This window comes from Anomaloglossus baeobatrachus, chromosome 6 (assembly GCF_048569485.1).
Source record: "Anomaloglossus baeobatrachus isolate aAnoBae1 chromosome 6, aAnoBae1.hap1, whole genome shotgun sequence".
Classification (NCBI taxonomy): domain Eukaryota; kingdom Metazoa; phylum Chordata; class Amphibia; order Anura; family Aromobatidae; genus Anomaloglossus; species Anomaloglossus baeobatrachus.
The window spans coordinates 37,238,457-37,261,741 of record NC_134358.1 but is presented as its reverse complement, the minus strand read 5'-3'; the positions used below and the strand labels follow the sequence as shown (position 1 = coordinate 37,261,741).

The 23,285-nt window shown below is 42.7% G+C and overlaps 1 protein-coding gene across 2 annotated transcripts in view; it reads right to left on the bottom strand.

Moving 5' to 3' along the window:
* ADCY8 (adenylate cyclase 8) overlaps window positions 1–23,285 on the bottom strand; it is a 430,517-nt gene that overhangs the window by 27,981 nt on the left and 379,251 nt on the right. For both annotated transcript variants that reach the window (XM_075352858.1, XM_075352859.1), the window contains 2 exons: window positions 17,135–17,216; window positions 5,351–5,509 (listed from right to left, as the gene is read on the bottom strand). In XM_075352858.1, coding sequence (XP_075208973.1) covers window positions 5,351–5,509; window positions 17,135–17,216 — 241 coding nt within the window. The remainder of the gene's footprint in view (window positions 1–5,350; window positions 5,510–17,134; window positions 17,217–23,285) is intronic.

Below are 23,285 nucleotides of genomic sequence, written 5' to 3'. Positions count from 1 at the left end.
TCAAATGAGATACAGAAGACAAGAAATGCCTGTTGTGACTACTCTTGTGCCAAGTGTCCAGAATTCACTGGGATTTTCTCGAACGTTCAGTGATAGACTCAACAAACCTCAGGCATCTTTTGGTTCAAAAGGGTTCATTAAATTCCACACAAAAGTGGGCATTTTTATCCAGCTTTGGCCATTCCTAGACACTTCTGAAACAGTCCTGTTTTTACCAATGGAAGACGATTCATAGATTATTACAATCTCAAGGTAAGTTAAAATATTTTATGTAGGCTTTCAGGAGTACAATAAAGTTATCATCATATCTTCCATTCTCTAATGATAAAAAGATGACTGCTCATTCTGTCACAGTCTATACAGCAAAGGTGACAGGTGCTGGGATTGTCTCAAAAAGTTCAGAGACAGACTCAACAAAATTCAGGCATGTTTACTGATAAAAAATATTAATGAAAATTAACGATAAAAAGATGACTCTGCTCATTCTGTCACAGCCTATACAGCAAAGGTGACAAGTGAGATATAGAAGACAAGAAATGCCTGTTGTGACTACCTTAGTGCCACGTTTCCAGAACTTTCTGGGATTGTCTCGAAAGTTCAGAAACAGGCTCAACAATATTCAGGCATGTTTAATGATTAAAATAATAATGATAATTACTGATAAAAAGATGACTCTGCTCATTCTGTCCCAGTCTATACAGAAAAGGTGACAAGTGAAATACAGAAGACAAGAAATGCGTGTTGTGACTACTCTAGTGTCAAGTGTCCAGAATTTGCTGGGAATGTCTCAAAAAGTTCAGACATAGACTTAACAAAATTCAGGCATATTTTGGTTGAAAAGGGTTCATTAAATTCCATCCTAAATTGGGCATTTTTTATCAATTTCGGCCATTGCTAGTTACTCCTGAAACAGTTATATTTTTACCAATGGAGAACGTTTGCTTTACCAATTTTAAAAACCTAAAACATTTCTATTTTTTTTGTAAAAAATTCTAAAAATATTTTGAAAAATATATTCATAATAAAAAGATGATGTAAATAAGGTCATCTTTTAATGATAAGTTCCCCTTCATGTGACAGGTGTGCTCATAGTATAGGGAGAGGGACCAGTATATTCCATACGGGCTATATTCTGGAGAGGTTCTCCTTTGTTCCTCGCAATTTATCCAGTATAGGGAGAGGGACCAGTAAGGCGTATATTCCATACGGGCTATATTCTGGAGAGGTTCTCCTTTGTTCCTCGCCATATATCCAATTCCCGGCACTGAAGTGAAGTGTTATTGTTTTCTTGATTATGAGGCCTCCTCGGTGATCACAAAAGGGGGTAATGGATTGTAATAGCGAAGTCTCTGCCCGCACCCAACATTTCCGAAGATTATTTACTGCATTTACTACAAGAGGCAGTGAAGAAAGCCTCTTTATACAGAGCGCTGAACAATATACAATTCCTTGAAATCAGAATTGATGAACGGTAAAAGCTGAAGCTCTTATCTGAGCGATGGAGGACGGAGTTTCTCCGAGAACTGGATGTTCTAATCTTATAAAAAAAAAACTACAGAACAATATGCAAAAAACCGATACTGAGAGGAGAAATAATAATAAAAAAATGAAACGAATACTTTGTAAAAAATAACTTTTGATATCACTTTCATTTCTGTGACAACCTAAGTGCTAAGAAAAGGCATCCAGAATGGCCGTCATTAGGCCTCTTTCACATGTCAGTGAAAAGCACACATTTTTCACAGACGTATTGAAGATGTGTATGGCCCTCCGTGTGTGCCGTGATTTTGGTATCTATATGTGATAGCACACGGAGAGTAGGAACTTTTTACTCACCTGTCTACGCCACTGCTGTCCGTGGTGCTGATGTGTCTGATGCTGCTGCTTCCGGGTCCTTGGTGCAGTTGTCGCGGGCGGAGGAGGGGATGCAGCGCTCTCCCACTGCTCGGGTCCGGCGGCTGCTGCTGCTCGGTGGTGGCTCGAGCGGTGTGCCGGATCCCGGGGACTCGAGCGGCGCTCCTCGCCCGTGAGTGAAAGGGGTGGATTGGTGGTGGGGATTTGGTTATTGTTCGTGACGCCACCCACGGTTGTGGTGATTGTGTGGACACCACCGCTGCTCTGTATGGGGATCCCGGGAGCGGTGACAGGGAGCAGCTGAGTTGTTAGTTCTCCCCTCCGTGGGTAGGGGTTGGTTGTCCCGGGGCCCAGTGATGGGGTGGAGGATGGGTGATGGCAGGCCGGTTGTGGGGCCTGGTGAGGTGCAGGGTCGCGGGGGCAGCGCTGTGCCGCACGGCACGGTGGTACTCACTCAGCCTGAGTTGATGACACAGTTCTCGGTAAAACACACGGCTGGAAAGACGGTTCCCACGGACGGCTGCTGTTGCTTTTCCCCGGTAGTTAACGGTGACTGTCTCTTTCCCTGCACCTAGTACTTCTGTTGGTTCCAATGGGTTCCCACCGGTAACCCGCTCCCCGGCTTGGACATGGGCCGGAGGAGCCCCTCGTTGCCCGCAGGCGCTGGCCCTGAGAAACTGGTGCCTTGGCGGTGGCGGTGTCTCTCTCATACAGTTGGGCTGTTGCCTTCAATCGGGACTTAGCTGTTTGGAAACCCGGAGGTCCCCTTCACTGATGGATTTGGCAAATTCACGGCGACTCCAAGCCTTGCCGGGGTCCGAAAGGCCCCTGCCAATGGTGCTGGCTTCTCCTCGTGTACCGGTCCGGTACCGCCGGGCCACCGCCCGTCCACGGTCCTTACGGCAAACTCCGATAGGCCACTCCTGCAGACGGTCACCGCCGTCTGCTAACCTTGCTGTCTCTGTCCGGGGCACACACCTGGATGCTGTCAGTTAGCCGCTCTCCTACCACTTTGCTCCTCACACTTTCACATCCAAAACTAATCTGCTCACTTTTCCCGCCTCCAGGACTGTGAACTCCTCGGTGGGCGGGACCAACCGCCTGGCCCACCCTCTGGTGTGAACATCAGCCCCTGGAGGAAGGCAACAAGGATTTTTGGGTCTAGCTTTGATGTGCCTATCCGGGGTGTAGGGTGTGGTGATGTCATTACCTGTGACCCCTGGCTTGTCCAGGGCGTCACACAGTGAATATGCATGAGCATAATGAGCGGGCCCAGAAGCAAGTGACAGCAGCGCCGAAGACAGGTGAGTATAGAAATTCATTTTATTTGACAGACTTGTGTTTTCTCCGGTATGTGTCACACGGATTCCACCACTGTGCTGTCCATGTGATATCAGCGCTGCCGGACTTGTCTCCACAAGGACACACAGTCCCTGGCAAATGACTGATGTGTATGCAGACAGATTGATTTTAATGTGTCTGTGTATGTCAGTGATTCCCGTGTGTACAAAAACAGCGACATACGTACCGGAATCACTGACGTGTGAAGGGGGCCTTAGTGCTCTTCTTTCTCTGCTCTTGGTGCAGTTCATCCATTGTATAGTGGGTCATTATGGTGCCATCACCCCAGGTAAGATGGGTCTATGTCTTGAGAGATGAGTGTCGTCTGTATTGCCATAAAGGATCATGATAATAAGCAAGCGGCAGATGAGAGGGCCCGCTTCTGTGCCTGCCAAACCAAGCGTAGTGCATAATGGCGACCCCCTGTGACTCTGTTGTCCAAGGTTCCATGTTCTTTCAGACACAGCCCTGATCTTTAATTTCAGTGAAATGCGTTGGGTAAGCCTCAAAAGAGGTTGGTCACTACTTTTATATTCATGGCGTATACTGAGGATAGGTCATCAAAGTCTGATCGGCCGGGGTCCGACACACGGCATCCCAGCTATCCCCGGTGTCACCAGTGGCAGCAGGAGGCCAGAAATGCTCAGCTCTGGAGCTGCCCCGTCTTCTGATAACCGGGTACTGCACATCACCCTCCCATTCAGATCAATAGGAGGAGGATGTGCAGTACCCGGCTGTGGCCACTATCAGTTGACTGGGCAGCTCCGGGACTGAGCATTTCCGGCCCCCTGCCGCCTCCGGCACCGAGGACAGCTGATCGGTGGTGGTGACTTTGATGCGAGCTTGCATGCCAAGCCAACATCTCTGCCGACAACTGATAGCTATGTTATTCAGCCATCATTTTCCTCTGCCCGCAGCTGTTAACATGTGAAATGCCACTGCCAATCTCTGACAGTGGAATTTACAGGGCGCTGGTAGAGGGGCGCACTGTTCTGTGTGCACACTGGCGCACCCGTGACGTGATCACAGGGCACCAATGAGTTGCCATGACTGACCCAAGGGTCTGCTGAAGACCCCCATGCATGTCATGATGGTTGCCTTGTAAAAAACAACCAGAGGCTGTGGCATTGCGGTATATACTGTATGTGTCATGTGCTGTGGCCTTGCTGTATAACACATGTGATCAGATTATTGCGGGCTCAAGTCCACTAAGGAGACTAAAAAATACAGTGAAAAGTAAAAAAAAAAATATTTTAGAAAATTAGAAAAAAAATCAAAAAGTTCTTTTCTTGGAAAAGGAGCAAAAAAAAATGAAGGAGCAAAAATGGAAAAATTGATCACTCGGGAAGAGGTTAATCCTGCCTGTGATGATAAGGAAGCTACTGTAAACTCTTCCTAAAACGAATGGAAGTATTGCAAGATAACAATTTTAACAAAAGTTGTGATATGAAAAAAAAAAAACATTAACAATTTTATTTTTAAATACATTAAACACAAAACCCATTTTTTTTAATGATGACTTCTCTTTAAATTCAACTGACAATCGATCTTAGGTTAGTGAAAAAGGTTTATAAATAGGGATGATCGAATACCTCAAATATTCGGATTCGCGAATATTTTCCAAATACCTCGCTGCTATTCGACTATTCGATGCGCAACATAAGTCTATGGCTAGCCCGAATAGTACCGAATAGTTGTTATTCGGGTTTCCCATAGACTTACATTGCACATCGAATATTCGCGAATAGTCGAATAGCAGCGAGGTATTCAGAAAATATTCGCGAAGCCGAATAATCGAAGTATTCGATCATCCCTATTTATAAACCCATTTAAGGTCTCCTCAACCTCCAATATTGGTAACCAAGGGGGGGTAGAGGCCCAAGCATCATGCCCTGTTTTTTGCTACAAGGAAGTAAGAGCAGTGTAAGCAGGGGCGGGTACAAAAGAGAATACAGCTCCTCAGGGGAGGAGGGAAAAAGGGACAAACCCAAGAGGAGCCATGCTTTTAATTCCTTTTAATTTCCCTTTTTTTCTCTGTATTTCTTTCATATATGGAATCATAATTTTGCCATTAGAAAGTCTAATGTATGAATCCACCCTATGTACTGGAAAATACAATAAGCCGTCCTTTTAACGAGCAATTTAAGACACAAACCTCATTATCTCGGTCTTTCTCCAAAAAATGACGTGCCACATGACTCGGAAGAATATTCCTCAGCATGTTCTCATTATGTTCCCTCAATTCTGTCATCTCACTGATTTCTTCTTTGGCTTGAACCCGCCACAAAAAATCCAGCCTCGCAGTGTATTCAAGCTGTAAAGCAATAAAGACATCAGAAAAACGAAAAAAAACAAAAAAAAAAACCAGTTTCTCTAACAATAAAATACCATTTATCATGGCACAATGTACAACATTTCCGTGCAGCAAATTTATCCCTGTTTAAGCCATTTATATACCATTTTTAGTACCTTAAAATGACGAGAAAAAAGGCTGCGGTAAATGCTTTTATGTGAAATATTATATATTTATAAATACATTTTCTATATAAAAGTTTCCAAAAAAGTCACATATTCCAGATAGGTAATAGATGTCTAATAAATGGATGCTGTAACGTAATGGCAGAAAATTCCACAATAACGTGCGACATTTGACACATTCATCTTTCCTACTTGACACAATCTTTTCTACTATTGGTCTGTATACTAAATAAAATTATTATTTAATAAAAAAAAAATTGAAGTGAGTAAAGATATGTCAATAATTCAGCCATTTTTGATAAACGTGGCCCATTATGACTTTGCAATATTTTTTGGCACATTCCTATACATGTATGTCATAAAATAAAATAGTAAAATAAAAAAGCAACACGACAAAATATTTTTGGTGTCACTGCTATACGTGTTTGTCATCAAATAGTAAAATAAAATAAAATAAAAAAAACTAACACAATAAAATATTTTTGGGGATATTCCTATACATTTAAGTCATCAAATAGTAAAATAAAAATAAGATAAAAAAAAACAAAAAAAAACAAAAACAGCACAACAAAACATTTTGGGCACATTCCTATACACGTATGTCATCAAATAGTAAAATAAAAATAAATAAAAAAAAAAACACACCAAAATATTTTTGGGGACGATCCTATACATGTATGTCATCAAACAGTAGAATAAAAAAAAAACACAACAAAATATTTTTGGGGGACATTCCTATACATGTATGTCATCAAATAATAAAATAAAAAAAAAAATTAAAAATACATAAAAAAACCCCCAGCAAAATATTTTTGGGGACATTCCTATACATGTATGTCATCAAATAGTAAAATAGAAAAAAACACAACAAAATATTTTTGGGAACATTCCTATATATGTAAGTCATCAAGTAGTAAAATAAAAAATAAAAATAACATTAAAAAAACAAAAAAAAACCCAAGACAAAATATTTTGGGCACATTCCCATACATGTATGTCATCAAATAGTAAAATAAATAAAAAAAAACCCACAAAATATTTTTGGGGACATTCCTATACCGGTATGTCATCAGCATGTCATCAAATAGTAAAATAAAAAAAAATATAAAAACAAAACACAACAAAATATTTTTGGGGACATTTCTATACATGTATGTCATCATATAGTAAAATAAAAAAATAAATAATAAATAAAAAAAAACCACAACAAAATATTTTTGGGGATATTCCTATTTACAGTGTGCTGGCCAAAAGTATTGGCACCCCTGCAATTCTGTCAGAGAATACTCAGTTTCTTCTTGAAAATGATTGCAATCACAAATTCTTTGGTATTATTATCTTCATTTATTTTGCTTGCAATGAAAAAACACAAAAGAGAATGAAACAAAAATCAAATCATTGATCATTTCACACAAAACTCCAAAAATGGGCCAGACAAAAGTATTGGCACCCTTAGCCTAATACTTGGTTGCACAACCTTTAGCCAAAATAACTGCGCACAACCGCTTCCGGTGACCATCAATGAGTTTCTTACAATGCTCTGCTGGAATTTTAGACCATTCTTCTTTGGCAAACTGCTCCAGGTCCCTGAGATTTGAAGGGGCCTTCTCCAAACTGCCATTTTGAGATCTCTCCACAGGTGTTCTATGGGGTTCAGGTCTGGACTCATTGCTGGCCACTTTAGTAGTCTCCAGTGCTTTCTCTCAAACCATTTTCTAGTGCTTTTTGAAGTGTGTTGTGGGCCATTGTCCTGCTGGAAGACCCATGACCTCTGAGGGAGACCCAGCTTTCTCACACTGGGCCCTACATTATGCTGCAAAATTTGTTGGTAGTCTTCAGACTTCATAATGCCATGCACACGGTCAAGCAGTCCAGTGCCAGAGGCAGCAAAGCAACCCCCAAAACATCAGGGAACCTCCACCATGTTTGACTGTAGGGACCGTGTTCTTTTCTTTGAATGCCTCTTTTTTTTCCTGTAAACTCTATGTTGATGGTTTTTCCCAAAAAGCTCTACTTTTGTCTCATCTGACCAGAGAACATTCTTCCAAAACATTTTAGGCTCTCTCAGGTAAGTTTTGGCAAACTCCAGCCTGGCTTTTTTATGTCTCGGGGTAAGAAGTGGGGTCTTCCTGGGTATCCTACCATACAGTCCCTTTTCATTCAGACGCTGACGGATAGTACGGGATGACACTGTTGTACCCTCGGACTGCAGGGCAGCTTGAACTTGTTTGGATGTTAGTCGAGGTTCTTTATCCACCATCCGCACAATCTTGCGTTGAAATCTCTCGTCAATTTTTCTTTTCCTTCCACATCTAGGGAGGTTAGCCACAGTGCCATGGGCTTTACACTTCTTGATGACACTGCGCACCGTAGACACAGGAACTTTCAGGTCTTTGGAGATGGACTTGTAGCCTTGAGATTGCTCATGCTTCCTCACAATTTGGATGCTCAAGTCCTTAGACAGTTCTTTGGTCTTCTTTCTTTTCTCCATGCTCAATGTGGTGCACACAGGGACACAGGACAGAGGTTGAGTCAACTTTACTCCATGTCACCTGCTGCAAGTGTGATTTATTATTGCCAACACCTGTTAGGTGCCACAGGTAAGTTACAGGGGCTGTTAATTACACAAATTACAGAAGCATCACAGGATTTTTCAAACAGTGCCAATACTTTTGTCCACCCCCTTTTTTATGTTTGGTGTGGAATTATATCCAATTTGGCATTATGACAATTTTTTTTTTTTCATTGAAGACAAATTAAATGAAGACAATACCAAAGAATTTGTGATTGCAATCATTTTCAAGAGGAAACTGAGTATTCTCTGACAGAATTGCAGGGGTGCCAGCACTGTATGTATGTCATCAAGTAGTAAAATAAAATAAAATAATAAAAAAAACAACACAAAAAATAGTATTGGAGACATTCCCATACATGTATGTCATCAAATAGTAAAAAAAAAAAGAGAAAACAACATAATAAAATATTTTTGGGGACATTCCTATACATGTACGTTATCAAATAGTAAAATAAAAAAAAAACAGCACAACAAAATATTTTTGGGGACCTTCCTATACATGTACATCATCAAATAGTAAAAAAAAAACAAAACTAAAAAAAACCCCAAACCACCGCATCACAATATTTTTTGGCACATCCCTATTCCCTATACATGTATGTCATACAATAGTAAAAATAAAAAAAAAAACAATAAAAAAAAACCACCATAAAACCAAAATATGTAATTTTTTATAAATGTGGCCCATTTTGTTTACTATGGTTTTGTAATATTTTTTGGCACATTCCTATACATGTATTTTATAAAATAAATACAATTGTAAATTAAAAAAAACAACAAAACAACATATTGTCAGGCACATTCCTATACATGTGTGTCAGAAAAGAACTAAAAAACAAACAAAAAACTTAAAACCTAAACATATGGCAAATTCTGCCATTCTTTTCTTTTTTCATAAACGTTGCCCATTATGTTTACTATGGCTTTGCAATATTTAAAATTTTATATGTCATGTTCAGTTTTGCACCTGTTCAGACTGGATTATGGGAGTGCCATCAGTCCTTTTGTCTAGATTATGGGGTCATGCCTTCTGACTGGGCACCCCTCCCCCAGTAGCCACAGGTGATTTTATTCTCTAATAGCAGGTTCCTACATGCCCATACACAGGAGGTTTGTAACCCAGAGAGAGGCTTCAGTTTAGTGTAGGTTCCCAGTAATGAGATATGCCTTGATGTGGCTACTGGGCAAATATTGAAATGGGCATTTTTGTATGCTATAGATAGAAATTTCTCCTAGATTTCCTTAAGCAGTAATGCATATCTATATTCTTACATTCATTGTTTGCATGCTTTAGCATTTCAGAGTGCAACTGTCTTTTTTTGTTATTATATGTCATGTTCAGTTTTGCACCTGTTCAGACTGCATTTTGGGAGTGCCGTCAGTCTTTTTGTCTAGATTATGGGGTCATGCCTTTTGACTGTGTATCCCTCCTTATTAGCCACAAGTGATTTTATTCTCTAATTGCAAGTTCCTACTTGTCCATATACATGGACGTTTCTAACCCAGAGAGAGGCTTCAGTTTATTGTAGGTTCCCAGTATACGAGATATGCCTTGACGTGGCTACTGGGCAAATATCAAAATGGCCATATTTGTATGCTAAATATCTCAATTTTTCCTAGATTTCCTTAGCCAGTAATACATATCTATATTCTTACCTTCAGGGTTTGCATGCTTTAGCATTTCAGAGTGCAGCTGTCTTTTTTATTATTATATGTCATGTGCAGTTTTGCACCTGTTCAGACTGAATTTTGGGAGTGCCGTCAGTCTTTTTGTCAAGAATTGGATTAGATAATCCTCGTCTGAGTTATACACTCATGTGAGCAAGCCCTTAGAACAAAGCTCACTGAATGATTCTCAGTTGCCTCTTTCTGCAGCTATCAATGTGCAATAAATCAAAGAGTCGGTAAGCCAAATGAGACTTTAAGAACTGACGTGATAAAGTTCTCGGCCAGTGTTTTGGCCCCTCACCCGGGGTCAGTAGCCCATTATGATCCTGCCGGTGACGGAGAAAGTCTTTACTTCTCCCGTAGAACAGCAAATCTCCGCTTTTTGGACTACAGAGAGATACATAACTTTTTGTTTCTACCTCGACTCTTCTCATCTAAGCAAATGAGTTTCTGCGATCGTTGCCAGCCGGTGTTATTTTTAGCTTGGCTGCAATTAACAATTTGTCAGTGGGTCCCCGAGCAATTGTTCCCACTCGCAGCAGACAGATCGGCTTTTTGCTTTTTTTTTTTGTGCAGACTTTTTTTTTTTTTATATGAAATTATCTGATGTTTTTCTTTTAAAATATAATAACCAAGCTTTTAATATGCCTCATGAATCAAACCATAAAAGAGCAAAAGCAGCGACAATGGATGTAAAAAGCGCCGATATAAAGAAGCCGAGGTTAAAAAAGGGAAAGATTTGTTATAGCGCAGATTTCTTCTACATTTTTTTTATGTTAGTGTTTTTCTAGTATCTCTGGAAGCAAAAAACATTTCAGAATCTCATCACCATGGCAGGAGGTATTCATTGTGCCCTATGCTGAGTAATGTAGTTTATATGAATTGTAAGGAGGACTAGGGGGGAAATGTCATGCCGGGGCGAGGGAACGCCGGGGCATGCGGCACAATACAGAGGGACAACCAGGGAAGATGTAAAGGAAGGCCCTGACCATAGGGCTGGTCACTGCACTCCCTAACATCCCTAGACAGGTCTTCCTCCATGCGCCGTCACATACCAAGGCCCTCATTCGGTGAAAAAATGTCAAGCCGGGGCAAGCGAACGCCAGGGCATGGGGCATAGCACAGAGGGAAAACCTGGGAAGATGTAAAAGAACACCCTGGCGATAGGGCTGGTCACAGCACTCCCTAACATCCGTAGACGGGTCCTTCCCCCATGTGCCATCACGTGCCTCAGTTCTCAGTGGGGGGGAAATGTCATGCCGGGGGCGAGGGAACGCCAGGGCATGGGGCATAACACAGAGGGATAACCTGGGAAGATGTAAAAGAAGGCCTTGACCATAGGGCTGGTCACTGCATTCCCTAACATCCCTAGACAGGTCCTTCCTCCATGCGCCGTCACATACCAAGGCCCTCAGGAGGTGGAAAAATGTCAAGTCGGGGTGAGGGAACGCCGGGGCATGCGGCATAACACAGAGGGATAACCTGGGAAGATGTAAAAGAAGACCCTGGCGATTGGGCTGATCACTACTCCCTAACATCCTTAGATGGGTCTTTCCACCATGTGACATCACATGCCTGAGTTCTCAGTGGGGGGGGAATGTCATTCCGGGGTGAGGGAACGCCAGGACATATGGCGTAACACAGAGGGAAAACCTGGGAAGAAGTAAAGGAAGGCCCTGGTGACAGAGCTGATCACTGCAAGCCCTAACTTCCCTAGACGGGTCCTTCCCCCATGCGCCGTAACGCCTAGGCCCTCAGTTGGGGGGAAATATCATGCCGGGGCGAGGGAATGCTGGGGCATGCAGCATAACAGAGGGAAAACCTGAGAAGATGTAAAGGAAGACCCTGGTGATAGGGCTAATCACTGCACTTCTTAACATCCCTAGACCGGTCCTTCCCCCATGCGCCGTCATGTGCCTAGGTCCTCACTGACCCTGAACCCACACTGACTAGAGTGTTGGCCAGAGTGTCACTAGTTCTACTACTACAATAAAACAACATAAGGAATGTAAGACAAACAAGTGCAGAAAGACACAGCAAAAAGCACTCCTTGGTTTCTTCAGCAGGAAACTCCACGGCTCCAACTGATATGAAACTAGAGCTATGCAGTGACGAACTCCTTCACTGTGGTCAATATAGAAAATATCTATCACCGGCATGGAGTAAAGCCAGGAGTGGGTATACATAGCAGAAGAGCGTGATCAGATGCTGCAGCTGTGATTAAGGCAAGGAGTAATCTTAGCCAGCAGGAAAAAGTCCTTAACGATTTTCCACATCAACAGAAAGTAAATCTACTCCAATACAAGATGTTACCTGCAGACATGACCCACTGGTGACAGGAAAGGAACTGACCTCTCTGAGGATCATTCTGGGTCAACAAAAAAATGGTTAGCACTTCTAATTTCTTTTAGTTGCAAGCTGAATATATTTGTACACCCGGTCATCTGCCCATACGTACCATAATTGATATTGGCAATATATAGATACTTGTGTCCTGCCCAGAATTCTACCTGAAATGCCCGTAGTATGCCAGGAAATTTAACCAAACCAAAATGGACCATCACTTTTTAAAGCTCGGCACATATCTAACATTCCAGGACTGTTTCAGTAAAATCAAGGACTTGAAATCTTGGACTGTTGGCAACTATACTTCCATTTCTCCACTCTATAAAGTCCCATCCATGATGATGAAAATATGAAATCTGGGCTCCATCCTAAAGGGAATCTGTCAGCCTAAACTGTCAAAAAAAGTTAAGATACATATGGAGGAAACACAGGGGTGTAAAGACGCAAATAGGGTCTTATCCTATGAAAAGCGGTGCAGAAAAAGAGATATTGCGCTAACCTGCTGTCGCTGTGACACAACAAGACATGAGTGATGGCGATGAAGCTTCTGAAGATCCCGGTGTGCACTCTTGAGACAGGCAATAGAGGAAAGGAAAAGACGTGTTTCTTCTGCGCTTCTGTTGAAGACTTCAGGATGGAAGAGTCTAAGAAATGTGGTTTATTCTATGAATGTCAAAGCTGTTCAGCTGGATCCAGGAAGAAGCTGAACAGCATCGAAACGCGTAGAGTAAACCACATTTGATTTATTGATGTTTCCTGGACTCTTCTATATGGAAGTCTTCAACAGCAGCGCAGAAAAACTATCACGGCTGTCTTTTTGCATTTGAGACTAGTGACAGAATCGGGGCTAGAAAGCTATTGCCAGGCTCACCCCTGTAGTTAAATGTGGTTTAGGGAGGAGAGGGTTAATGTCAGTGTTCCTTGCCAGCAAGCATTCTCATTACCATTCTAAGTGTTTCCGGTTTGGACCACTCCAAGTCCCTATATAGACCCTCTGCACCCAGTACAGGGTGCCGATTATTCACTCTCATTTGGATGCTTGGCGTGGGGGTGGAAGGAGCTGGTGGAATCCTCTCTGCAAGTTGCTGCTGTGTACGCTGCAGCCTTGGGGTTGGCTGCAGCAGTCTGTTGGTGTGATTCTCCCTGTCTGTCTTTCTTTCCTTTGTGTGTTGTTTTAGTGCAGCGGTGGGGCTAGTGTCCATTACCTGTCTACTCACTAGCCAGGACTATTGTAGGGTCACTCAGGGCTTCAGGTTCTTGCTCGGCGAGAGGTGAGGAACCTGTATAGGGACTGGCTAGGAGTGCATGGTACAGTTGCAGATAAGTGGAGATGGTCTCCATCTTCCCTCTCACTAGCGCTAGGGCCCGCCATTGTTAAAGTGTCCACGGTGTACCCCTTGTGCTATGTGTTGCATCGTGGGCCATATTTCCCCCACATTTTTTTTTACCTTCCTCAAGGTCATAGAAGGGCATCCTAAGGAAGGATCCAAATTTATGACCTCCATGTGGACCAATTGTGCATTGGATAAAGGTGATCCGTTTAAACCCCCTTTAAGGATTCCGTTGTATGTAATGTTTAGCATTTAGTAGCCACAAATGTATCATCCAATATTAGCCGGCAAGAAATATTGGCCGGCATCTCCTTGCTTGGGTTGTATGTAAGCCAGTGACATAAAAAAAGCTGAAACTGATCCCTGGGCAGCCAAAATTTGAGGTATCGCCAGAAAAAGAGATTAGACCTGCTGCTGTGGACAAAGCAACTGGATGTAACCAAAGCCATCAAAGAAGAACAACAAATCCAGCCAAGAGGCAGTGAAGTGAAAAATCACCACCTAAAGAAGCGGAATGGAAATACAAAGGTGAGAGGCTTTATTGTATTATCATTGAGGAGACCATCAGGTCCACACGTCAAGGGCCAAAACAACGGGCCATGGTAGTTTGGGGGCTAAAAAAAACATTTTAGGATGGCTGACTCCGAAAACCAATCCGACAGCTGAAAGTGCAGAAAGGATTTAGCTACAAACTAAAAACAAAAATTGCCAAAAGAAGCATAAAAATGTAACAATACCATGTAGTGTCCAATACACGGCAACATATCAAGTAAAAAAAAGAAGATATTCAGCTTTTGGATGGAGAGAATGATTGCAATCAGAAGGGGTTAATGAGCAAAAAAAAACATTTTTGGAAGGAAGAGCAGGTTGACTTGTTTGGAAAATATTCGAAAAGGTAGAATATCGCAATTTAAAAAAATAAAGAGTCAAAAGTAAGACAATAAAGTAACAATATGACAAAGTGTTCAATTAATACCAACATATAAATGTTCAGGAAGCAGAAATCTACGGCAGACACCATCTAATTTTCCAAAGCGCTTTATTCCAACATCATGTGCAGTTAAAAGTAGTGGGGAGAGAGCCGAGTGCAGGCCCCCTAATGGACGACGGCCGTTTCGCACGTCCTTGTGCTTCTACGGGTCCCGTGCGAAACAGCCGTCGTCCATTATGGGGCCTGCAGCCGACTCTCTCCCTGCTATTTTGAACTGCACATGATGTTGGAATAAAGCACTTTGGAAAATTGGATGGTGCCTGCCGTAGATTTCGGCTTCCTGGACATTGGTTTGGATCTTCTTTTCCCTGTTTACGTGCACCGATGACCATTGTTTCCATAAGGAGGACTGAAGGTGACCTATACACCTGGCTATAAGGTATTGCACAGTTTGGTTCAGAAACCGCCCCTGCATAGTACACTTAATACCAACATATAGATTAATAAATAATACTAATATAATGCCCAGATAATAGTGTGCAAAATATTAGTGCCATAGGGAGCATTGAAAAAACCTGGAATACAGTCCTAAGACATTACTGTTGTAGATTCTCCCCCTGATTGTGTCCTGTGTTTACCTGTCCAGTGCATAGCGATAATAATGTGACATTTAGAGTGGTATTATTTACTTCTTTGTACATATTTTTACCTATAAGTGGGCTATATGTATTAATATTAAAGTAAAGCATATTATATAATCAGAGGTTTTTCTTTTATTGGTACATAGGCTCCTGCAGTTAAAGAGCACCAATCGCCAGGATTTTCCTATATAACCTAGAGGAAGTGCTATACTGGCACTATCAGGCTGATTCTATACAGACCTTTAGTGGTCAGCTCGGATGTATAGGTTTTGGAACAAGCAAGTAAATCTTGTAAAATGAGCAGCTTTTTGAGTGGCAGCAGCTGTCGATCAGCTGATAGCTGGGGTTTTTTTTTTAGTGATTCCTGCCCCCCTGCCTGTCCATCCTACTCCTGTTATTTATGCTAATTCTATTATAGAATTGTTTTACTAAGTGGCTAGAAGGACCTGTGCCGATGTCATACCCATGTGACCAGAAGGGGTGGGGCTCAGCCAACATAGCTGATACCAGGAAGTAACATTATTTTTCTGTTGGCTGAGGCCCTGCACTTTCTGGTCACATGAGTATGACATCAGCACTGGTCCTTTTAACCACTTATAGAATAGAATTGGCATAAATAACAGATCGGGAGGATGGACAGGCAGGGGGGGGGGCAGGAATCACCCATCATCAAAATCCACCCCAGCTGACCGGTACCATTCAAAAAGCTGCTCATTTTACCAACTTTTCTTGCTTGTGTTTCAAAACCTATACACCCAATCTCACAACTAAAGGTATGTATAGAATCAGCCTGATAGCGCCAGTATAGCACTGGCTTTAGGTTATATACGAAAAATCTGGTGATTGGTGCGCTTTAAGAGACCTCTATGTCACATGACCATTATGTCAACAAAGGTACTTAAGTAGTCTTAACCACAGGATAGAAACGATGGGGGCCCCTAGGAGAATGAGGACCCTGTGAAATTGCCAGGTTTGCTCTCCCTTATCCCTAATGGCAGCCTCTCTCCTATTCACTTTCTTTAGACTCCCATAATTAGGAGACCTTTGGTCACATGACTGTGAAGTCACCAAAGGTCCTTGAGTAGTGTTAACTTGGAATAGAAATGCTGGAGGCCCCTAAGAGACTGGGGACACTGAGATATTAACCAGTTTGATTCCCCATAATACCGACTGTAACTAGGGCTTACTTTTTGATTAGGGCTTATATTTCAGGCATACTGCAAAAATACTGTAAAATCATGCTAAGGCTTATTTTCGGGGAAACACGATATTAGAAGATACCCTATAGAGAGAGCCATAGTCATTCCTGATGTACTGACGTTATAGGGGTGTCCTTCCTTACCTTTCCACTTGGGTCGACACATACAAAGATACCTGGTGTGACATCACCACCTTTTTTTTTTTAATAAAAAATCTCCCAAAACTTGATTTTGCGATACTCTGCCAGGAGATGTTTATGCTATATGTGTCTTTATGTGGCCACCTGGTGGTTGTGATGGGAATTGCAGCCTGCTGAGAATGTTACTGTAATGTATTGAATCTGAATTTTGAGAAATTGGGAGTCTGAAATCAAATGTGAAGAAATATATATATAGGTGGACAAGTCTGGAATTCAATCATAATCCCTAAAAAGTGAAAAAGTTTTTGGGATTTTTTTTTAGAACTGGAATAGAGAAATACCAATCTAGAATCCATGTATTGACCGTGAGATGTTAGCCGCTGATTCTCTTACTATTTTTTTGTGGTTTTGCACGATTATTCATGTCTAAAAAAACTGTACAAAATAATAAATGTCAAAAAAAAAAAGAAAAATAATAAAAAGTTTTTGAATGACACGGCGGATGAATTCACCCCAAAACAATCACAACCTCCATTAGGCGTCCGGAGCAGCCGGTGACATTTTACAGCGCATCCATAATAAAATGCCAGCGAGCCATGGGGAATGAGCGGAGGAAATGTTTTGTCTTACCTGCTGTCCATGATAGAAGACGGCTAAGAGGAACATGGCCATTAGCAGCAGGGAGGCCTCTTTCGTCCCCAGGAAGTCTGTGCTGGAAAATAGATAAAACAGCCATTGTCACTCTTTATGAGCCTCACAATATAGCGTGTCGTCAATGGGTGAATATCAGTCCGGTGGGTAATGTAGCACTTAAGATGCACTGCGTAGGCGTCTGACAAGCCTGGTCACATTACTTATGCAAGGATTCGCTATAATGTATGCTTGATATCACATTGCCCATATCTGAAGACTCGTGGTTCCAGTCCATTCATATGCAGAACCACATTGCTCTATATGTAGGAGAAAAAAAGTGATTGCATCCCTGCTATGCACATTGCTTTTCTCATTTTTCAGATGTTAAAGGGGTATTCCACCTTCTATTATTGACGACCCAACACTGACATAGAAAGAGAGGTGAGAAGTCTCCATTCATGACCCAACACTGGCAGAGAAAGAAAGGTAAGAAGTCTCCATTCAGGACCCAACACTGGCAGAGAAAGAGAGGCGAGAAGTCTCCATTCATGACCCAACACTGACATAGAAAGAGAGGTGAGAAGTCTCCATTCATGACCCAACACTGACATAGAAAGAGAGGTGAGAAGTCTCCATTCATGACCCAACACTGGCAGAGAAAGAGAGGTGAGAAGTCTCCATTCAGGACACAACACTGACATAGAAAGACAGGTGAGAAGTCTCCATTCAGGACCCAACACTGACATAGAAAGACAGGTGAGAAGTCTCCGTTCATGACACAATACTGGCAGAGAAAGAAAGGTAAGAAGTCTGCATTCATGACACAATACTGGCAGAGAAAGACAGGTGAGAAGTCTCCATTCATGACCCAACACTGACATAGAAAGAGAGGTGAGAAGTCTCCATTCAGGACCCAACACTGGCAGAGAAAGAGAGGTGAGAAGTCTCCGTTCACCACCAAACACTGGCAGAGAAAGAGAGGTGAGACTTCTCCGTTCACGACCCAACACTGGCAGAGAAAGAGAGGGGAGAAGTCTCCGTTCATGACCCAACACTGGTAGAGAGAGGTGAGAAGTCTCCATTCACGACACAACACTGGCAGAGAAAGAGAGGTGAGAAGTCTCCATTCATGACCCAAAACTGGCAGAGAAAGAGAGGTGAGAAGTCTCCGCTCACCACCCAACACTGGCAGAGAAAGAGAGGGCAGAAGTCTCTGTTCATGACCCAACACTGGTAGAGAGAGGTGAGAAGTCTCCATTCACGACACAGCACTGGCAGAGAAAGACAGGTGAGAAGTCTCCGTTCACAACCCAACACTGGCAGAGAAAGAGAGGTGAGAAGTCTCCATTCAGGACCCAACACTGGCAGAGAAAGAGAGGTGAGAAGTCTCCGTTCACCACCCAACACTGGCAGAGAAAGAGAGGTGAGACTTCTCCGTTCACGACCCAACACTGGCAGAGAAAGAGAGGGCAGAAGTCTCTGTTCATGACCCAACACTGCTAGAGAGAGGTGAGAAGTCTCCATTCACGACACAACACTGGCAGAGAAAGAGAGGTGAGAAGTCTCCGTTCACCACCCAACACTGGCAGAGAAAGAGAGGTGAGAAGTCTCCGTTCACGACCCAACACTGACAGAGAAAGAGAGGTGAGAAGTCTCCGCTCACCACCCAACACTGGCAGAGAAAGAGAGGTGAGAAGTCTCCATTCAGGACCCAACACTGGCAGAGAAAGAGAGGTGAGAAGTCTCCATTCAGGACCCAACACTGGCAGAGAGAGGTGAGAAGTCTCCATTCACAACCCAACACTGGCAGAGAAAGAGAGGTGAGAAGTCTCCGTTGACGACCCAACACTGGCAGAGAAAGGTGAGAAGTCTCCATTCACGACCCAACAGTGGCAGAGAAAGAGAGGTGAGAAGTCTCCATTCACGACCCAACAGTGGCAGAGAAAGCAAGGTGAGAAGTTTCCGTTCACCACCCAACACTGGCAGAGAAAGGTGAGAAGTCTCCGTTCACGACCCAACACTAGCAGAGAAAGGTGAGAAGTCTCCGTTCACAACCCAACATTGGCAGAAAAAGGTGAGAAGTCTCCATTCATGACCCAACACTGGCAGAGAAAGAGAGGTGAGATGTCTCTGTTCACAACCAAACACTGGCAGAGAAAGAGAGGTGAGAAGTCTACGTTTACGACCCAACACTGGCAGAGAAAGAGAGATGAGAAGTCTACGTTTACGACCCAACACTGGCAGAGAAAGAGGTCAGAAGTCTCCATTCACGACCCAACACTGGCAGAGAAAGAGAGATGAGAAGTCTACGTTTACGACCCAACACTGGCAGAGAAAGAGAGATGAGAAGTCTCCATTCACGACACAGCACTGGCAGAGAAAGAGGTCAGAAGTCTCCATTCACGACCCAACACTGGCAGGGAAAGAGAGGTGAGAAGTCTCCGTTCATGACCCAACACTTGCAGGGAAAGACAGGTGAGAAGTCTCCGTTCACGACCCAACACTGGCAGGGAAAGAGAGGTGAGAAGTCTCCCTTTACAACCCAACACTTAATAGATGACAGTGGAGGGGGCTATCTGCCTAATCCAATTTGCTCCTTTCTATTCCTGGTGGTTTTGTTTACCAAAATAAGGGACAAAGGGCTTCCATTTTCCTAGGAATACAAGCTGCAAAGTCTATACTTGTATGTATTTTGGGCTAAAAAGCATTTTTGCCACAAGGTTTAATTAAAAAAAATGACTATTTAGTTTCTACAGCCACTACGTATCACAGTACATAGCAAAACTACTGTGATACACAGGGGCTGTAGAAGACAAACAGACCAGAATGCTGCATGACAATGCTCTGTGAGCGAAAAAACCCTGAATCGTAGGCTGCTATATTGTATTAGGCTTGCCAGACAGATTCGCTCCGATATAGCAGTCTACAAGGGATTACAAAGTAATTTCTAAAACTGAAACTTAAGTCATTTACAGTTGTAATCAGCGCAGGCAGACTCGGTCATTGCCTTACAGACATAGGCAGGCTATCAAGACTTAATATCTGCTGGACTGCTTGTTACTCTCCTTTGATCACATGCTGTGGGGACGCCTGTCACATTCACTCCCCTCCTGTTTATGCTGGCTAGACACTTCTTTTAATGCCAGCTATAGCTTCTCTATACTGGTCTGGTGAGGTGTTGTGATCCAGACGTACTGGTGGTTGTAGTACTTCATTACTGTGAGTGGTTGTGGTGTTAAAGGGAATCTGTCACCAGGTTTTCAAGACCTAATCTGAGACAAGCAAAATGTAGGGGCAGGGATCCTGATTAAAGCAATGTGTCACTTACTGGGCTGCTTAGTGTAGTTTTGATAAAATCACTGTTTAATCAGCAGTAGATTATCATTATGGGACTACTTGGCATGCTGTAGGTAGTCCAACATATTCATAAGCTGGGAAAACATTGATTTTATCAAAATGAAAGCAAACAGCCCAGTAAGTGACACATCACTGGAACCAGGGTCTCTGTCTCTACATTATTATGCTCTCAGATGGGGTAGCAAAATCCTGATTCCCTTTAACCCTTGTTGTCCTTTTGTTTCTACCTTCCTACTCTTGCTTTTCTCCTTAGTTTCTTCTTGTTTGTTCCTGTGAGTTTGTAGTGTGTCTGAGTTTTGTTTTTTCCCTCTCTGTCTTCATCTGTATTGCCATCACACCCCAGCCCCTTCCTTTCTTGGAAAGGGGACATATTACTTCTGGTTAGGAGAATAGCAAGTGATGGGCCTCTGGCATCTCAACCATCAGGGGTAATCTGGAAGTTAGGGATAGCCTAGGGTCCCCTAGCACGAGGAACAGTATAGGAGCCCCATGCCTCTTACTATCATGCAGTCTGTTTGTCTGTCTTTATCTGTGTTGCTATCCCACGTCTGCCCCTTCCTTTATTGTGGGGGGGACAGATTAGTTCTGGTCAGGAGAGTAGTAAAGCACAGGACTCAGGCATCTCCACCATCAGGGGTAATCTGGAGGTTAGGGATAACCTAGGATCCCCTAGCATGAGGGACAGTATAGGAGACCCCTGTCCTTCGCTATCATGCAGTCAGATCATGACACAAGTCTTCCAGAAGAAAGTCCAAAGACCTACATCGCTTGCAGTCTCATCAAAATCTGATCATGAGTCCCATCGAAGAAAGGAAAGGGACAAAAATGGGATGTAGGGGGAGAAACAGGATGGAAACTGCGGCTATGCAAGAGGTGGGGAAGACTTGCCGCCCACCTCTATAAGACATAGCGGAAGGCAACTAACAAAAAGAGTATTTCTCTGCATACATTCGCCCTTCACCAGTCGCAAATTGTCTTGCCGACTTCTAGAAACGGTACATCTAGCAACTTGATTGAATAACCACAGAAATTAATAATGTAACATATATACTTTTATTGAGACAATTATATTAAAAACTATATCACATTCACTCATTGAAAAAGCTATCCAGCGAAACGTATGTCGGAGTCCTGTGGTCTTTATATCAGTGTGTCCTCTGTATGGTTTGTCATTCAATTGATATATGCAAGCAATTTTGCAGTGGAACGTAACTTAACAAAATATTTATTTTAATATTTTTCATTATAATACATACGGTACAGACCAAAAGTTTGGACACACCTTCTCATTCAAAGAGTTTTCTATATTTTCTTGGCTCTGAAAATTATAGATTCACATTGAAGGCATCAAAACTATGAATTAACACATGTGGAATTAAATACTTAACTAACAAGTGTGAAACAACTGAAAATATGTCATATTCTAAGTTCTTCAAAGTAGCCACCTTTTGCTTTGATTACTGCTTTGCACACTCTTGGCATTGTCTTGATGAGCTTCAAGAGGTAGTCACCGGAAATGGTTTTGCAACAGTCTTGAAGGAGTTCCCAAAGATGCTTAGCACTTGTTGGCCCTTTTGCCTTCATTCTACGGTCCAGCTTACCCAAAACCATCTCGATTGGGTTCAGGTCTGGTGACTGTGGAGGCCAGGTCATCTGGCGTAGCACCCCCATCACTCTCCTTCTTAGTCAAATAGCCCTTACACAGCCTGGAGGTGTGTTTGGGGTCATTGTCCTGTTGAAAAATAAATGATGGTCCAACTAAACGCAAACCAGATGGAATAGCATGCCGCTGCAAGATGCTGTGGTAGCCATGCTGGTTCTGTATGCCTTCAATTTTGAATAAATGCTCAACAGTGTCACCAGCAAAGCATCCCCACACCATCACTCCTCCTCCTCCATGCTTCACGGTGGGAACCAGCCATGTAGAGTCCATCTGTTCACCTTTTCTGCGTCGCACAAAGACATGGTGGTTGGATCCAAAGATCTCAAATTTGTACTCATCAGACCAAAGAACAGATTTACACTGATCTAATGTCCATTCCTTGTGTTCTTTAGCCCAAACAAGTCTCTTCTGCTTGTTGCCTGTCCTTACCAGTGGTTTCCTAGCAACTATTTTACCATGAAGGCCTGCTGTACAAAGTCTCCTCTTAACAGTTGTTCTAGAAGTGTGTCTGCTGCTAGAACTCTGTGTGGCATTGACCTGGTCTCTAATCTGAGCTGCTGTTAACCTGCGATTTCTGAGGCTGGTGACTCGGATAAACTTATCCTCCGCAGCAGAGGTGACTGTTGGTCTTCCTTTCCTGGGGCAGTCCTCATGTGAGCCAGTTTGTTTGTAGCGTTTGATGGTTTTTGCCACTGCACTTGGGGACACTTTCAAAGTTTTCTCAATTTTTCGGACTGACTGAGCTTCATTTCTTAAAGTAATGATGGCCACTCGTTTTTTCTTTACTTAGCTGCTTTTTTCTTGCCATAATACAAATTCTAACAGTCTATTCAGTAGGACTATTAGCTGTGTATCCACCAGACTTCTGCACAACACAACTGATGGTCCCGACCCCATTTATAAGGCAAGAAATCCCACTTATTAAACCTGACAGGGCGCACCTGTGAAGTGAAGACCATTTCCGGTGACTACCTCTTGAAGCTCATCAAGAGAATGCCAAGAGTGTGCAAAGCAGTAATCAAAGCAAAAGGTGGCTACTTTCAAGAACCTAGAATATAAGACATATTTTCAGTTGTTTCACACTTTAAGTATTCATTCCACATGTGATAATTGATAGTTTTGATGCCT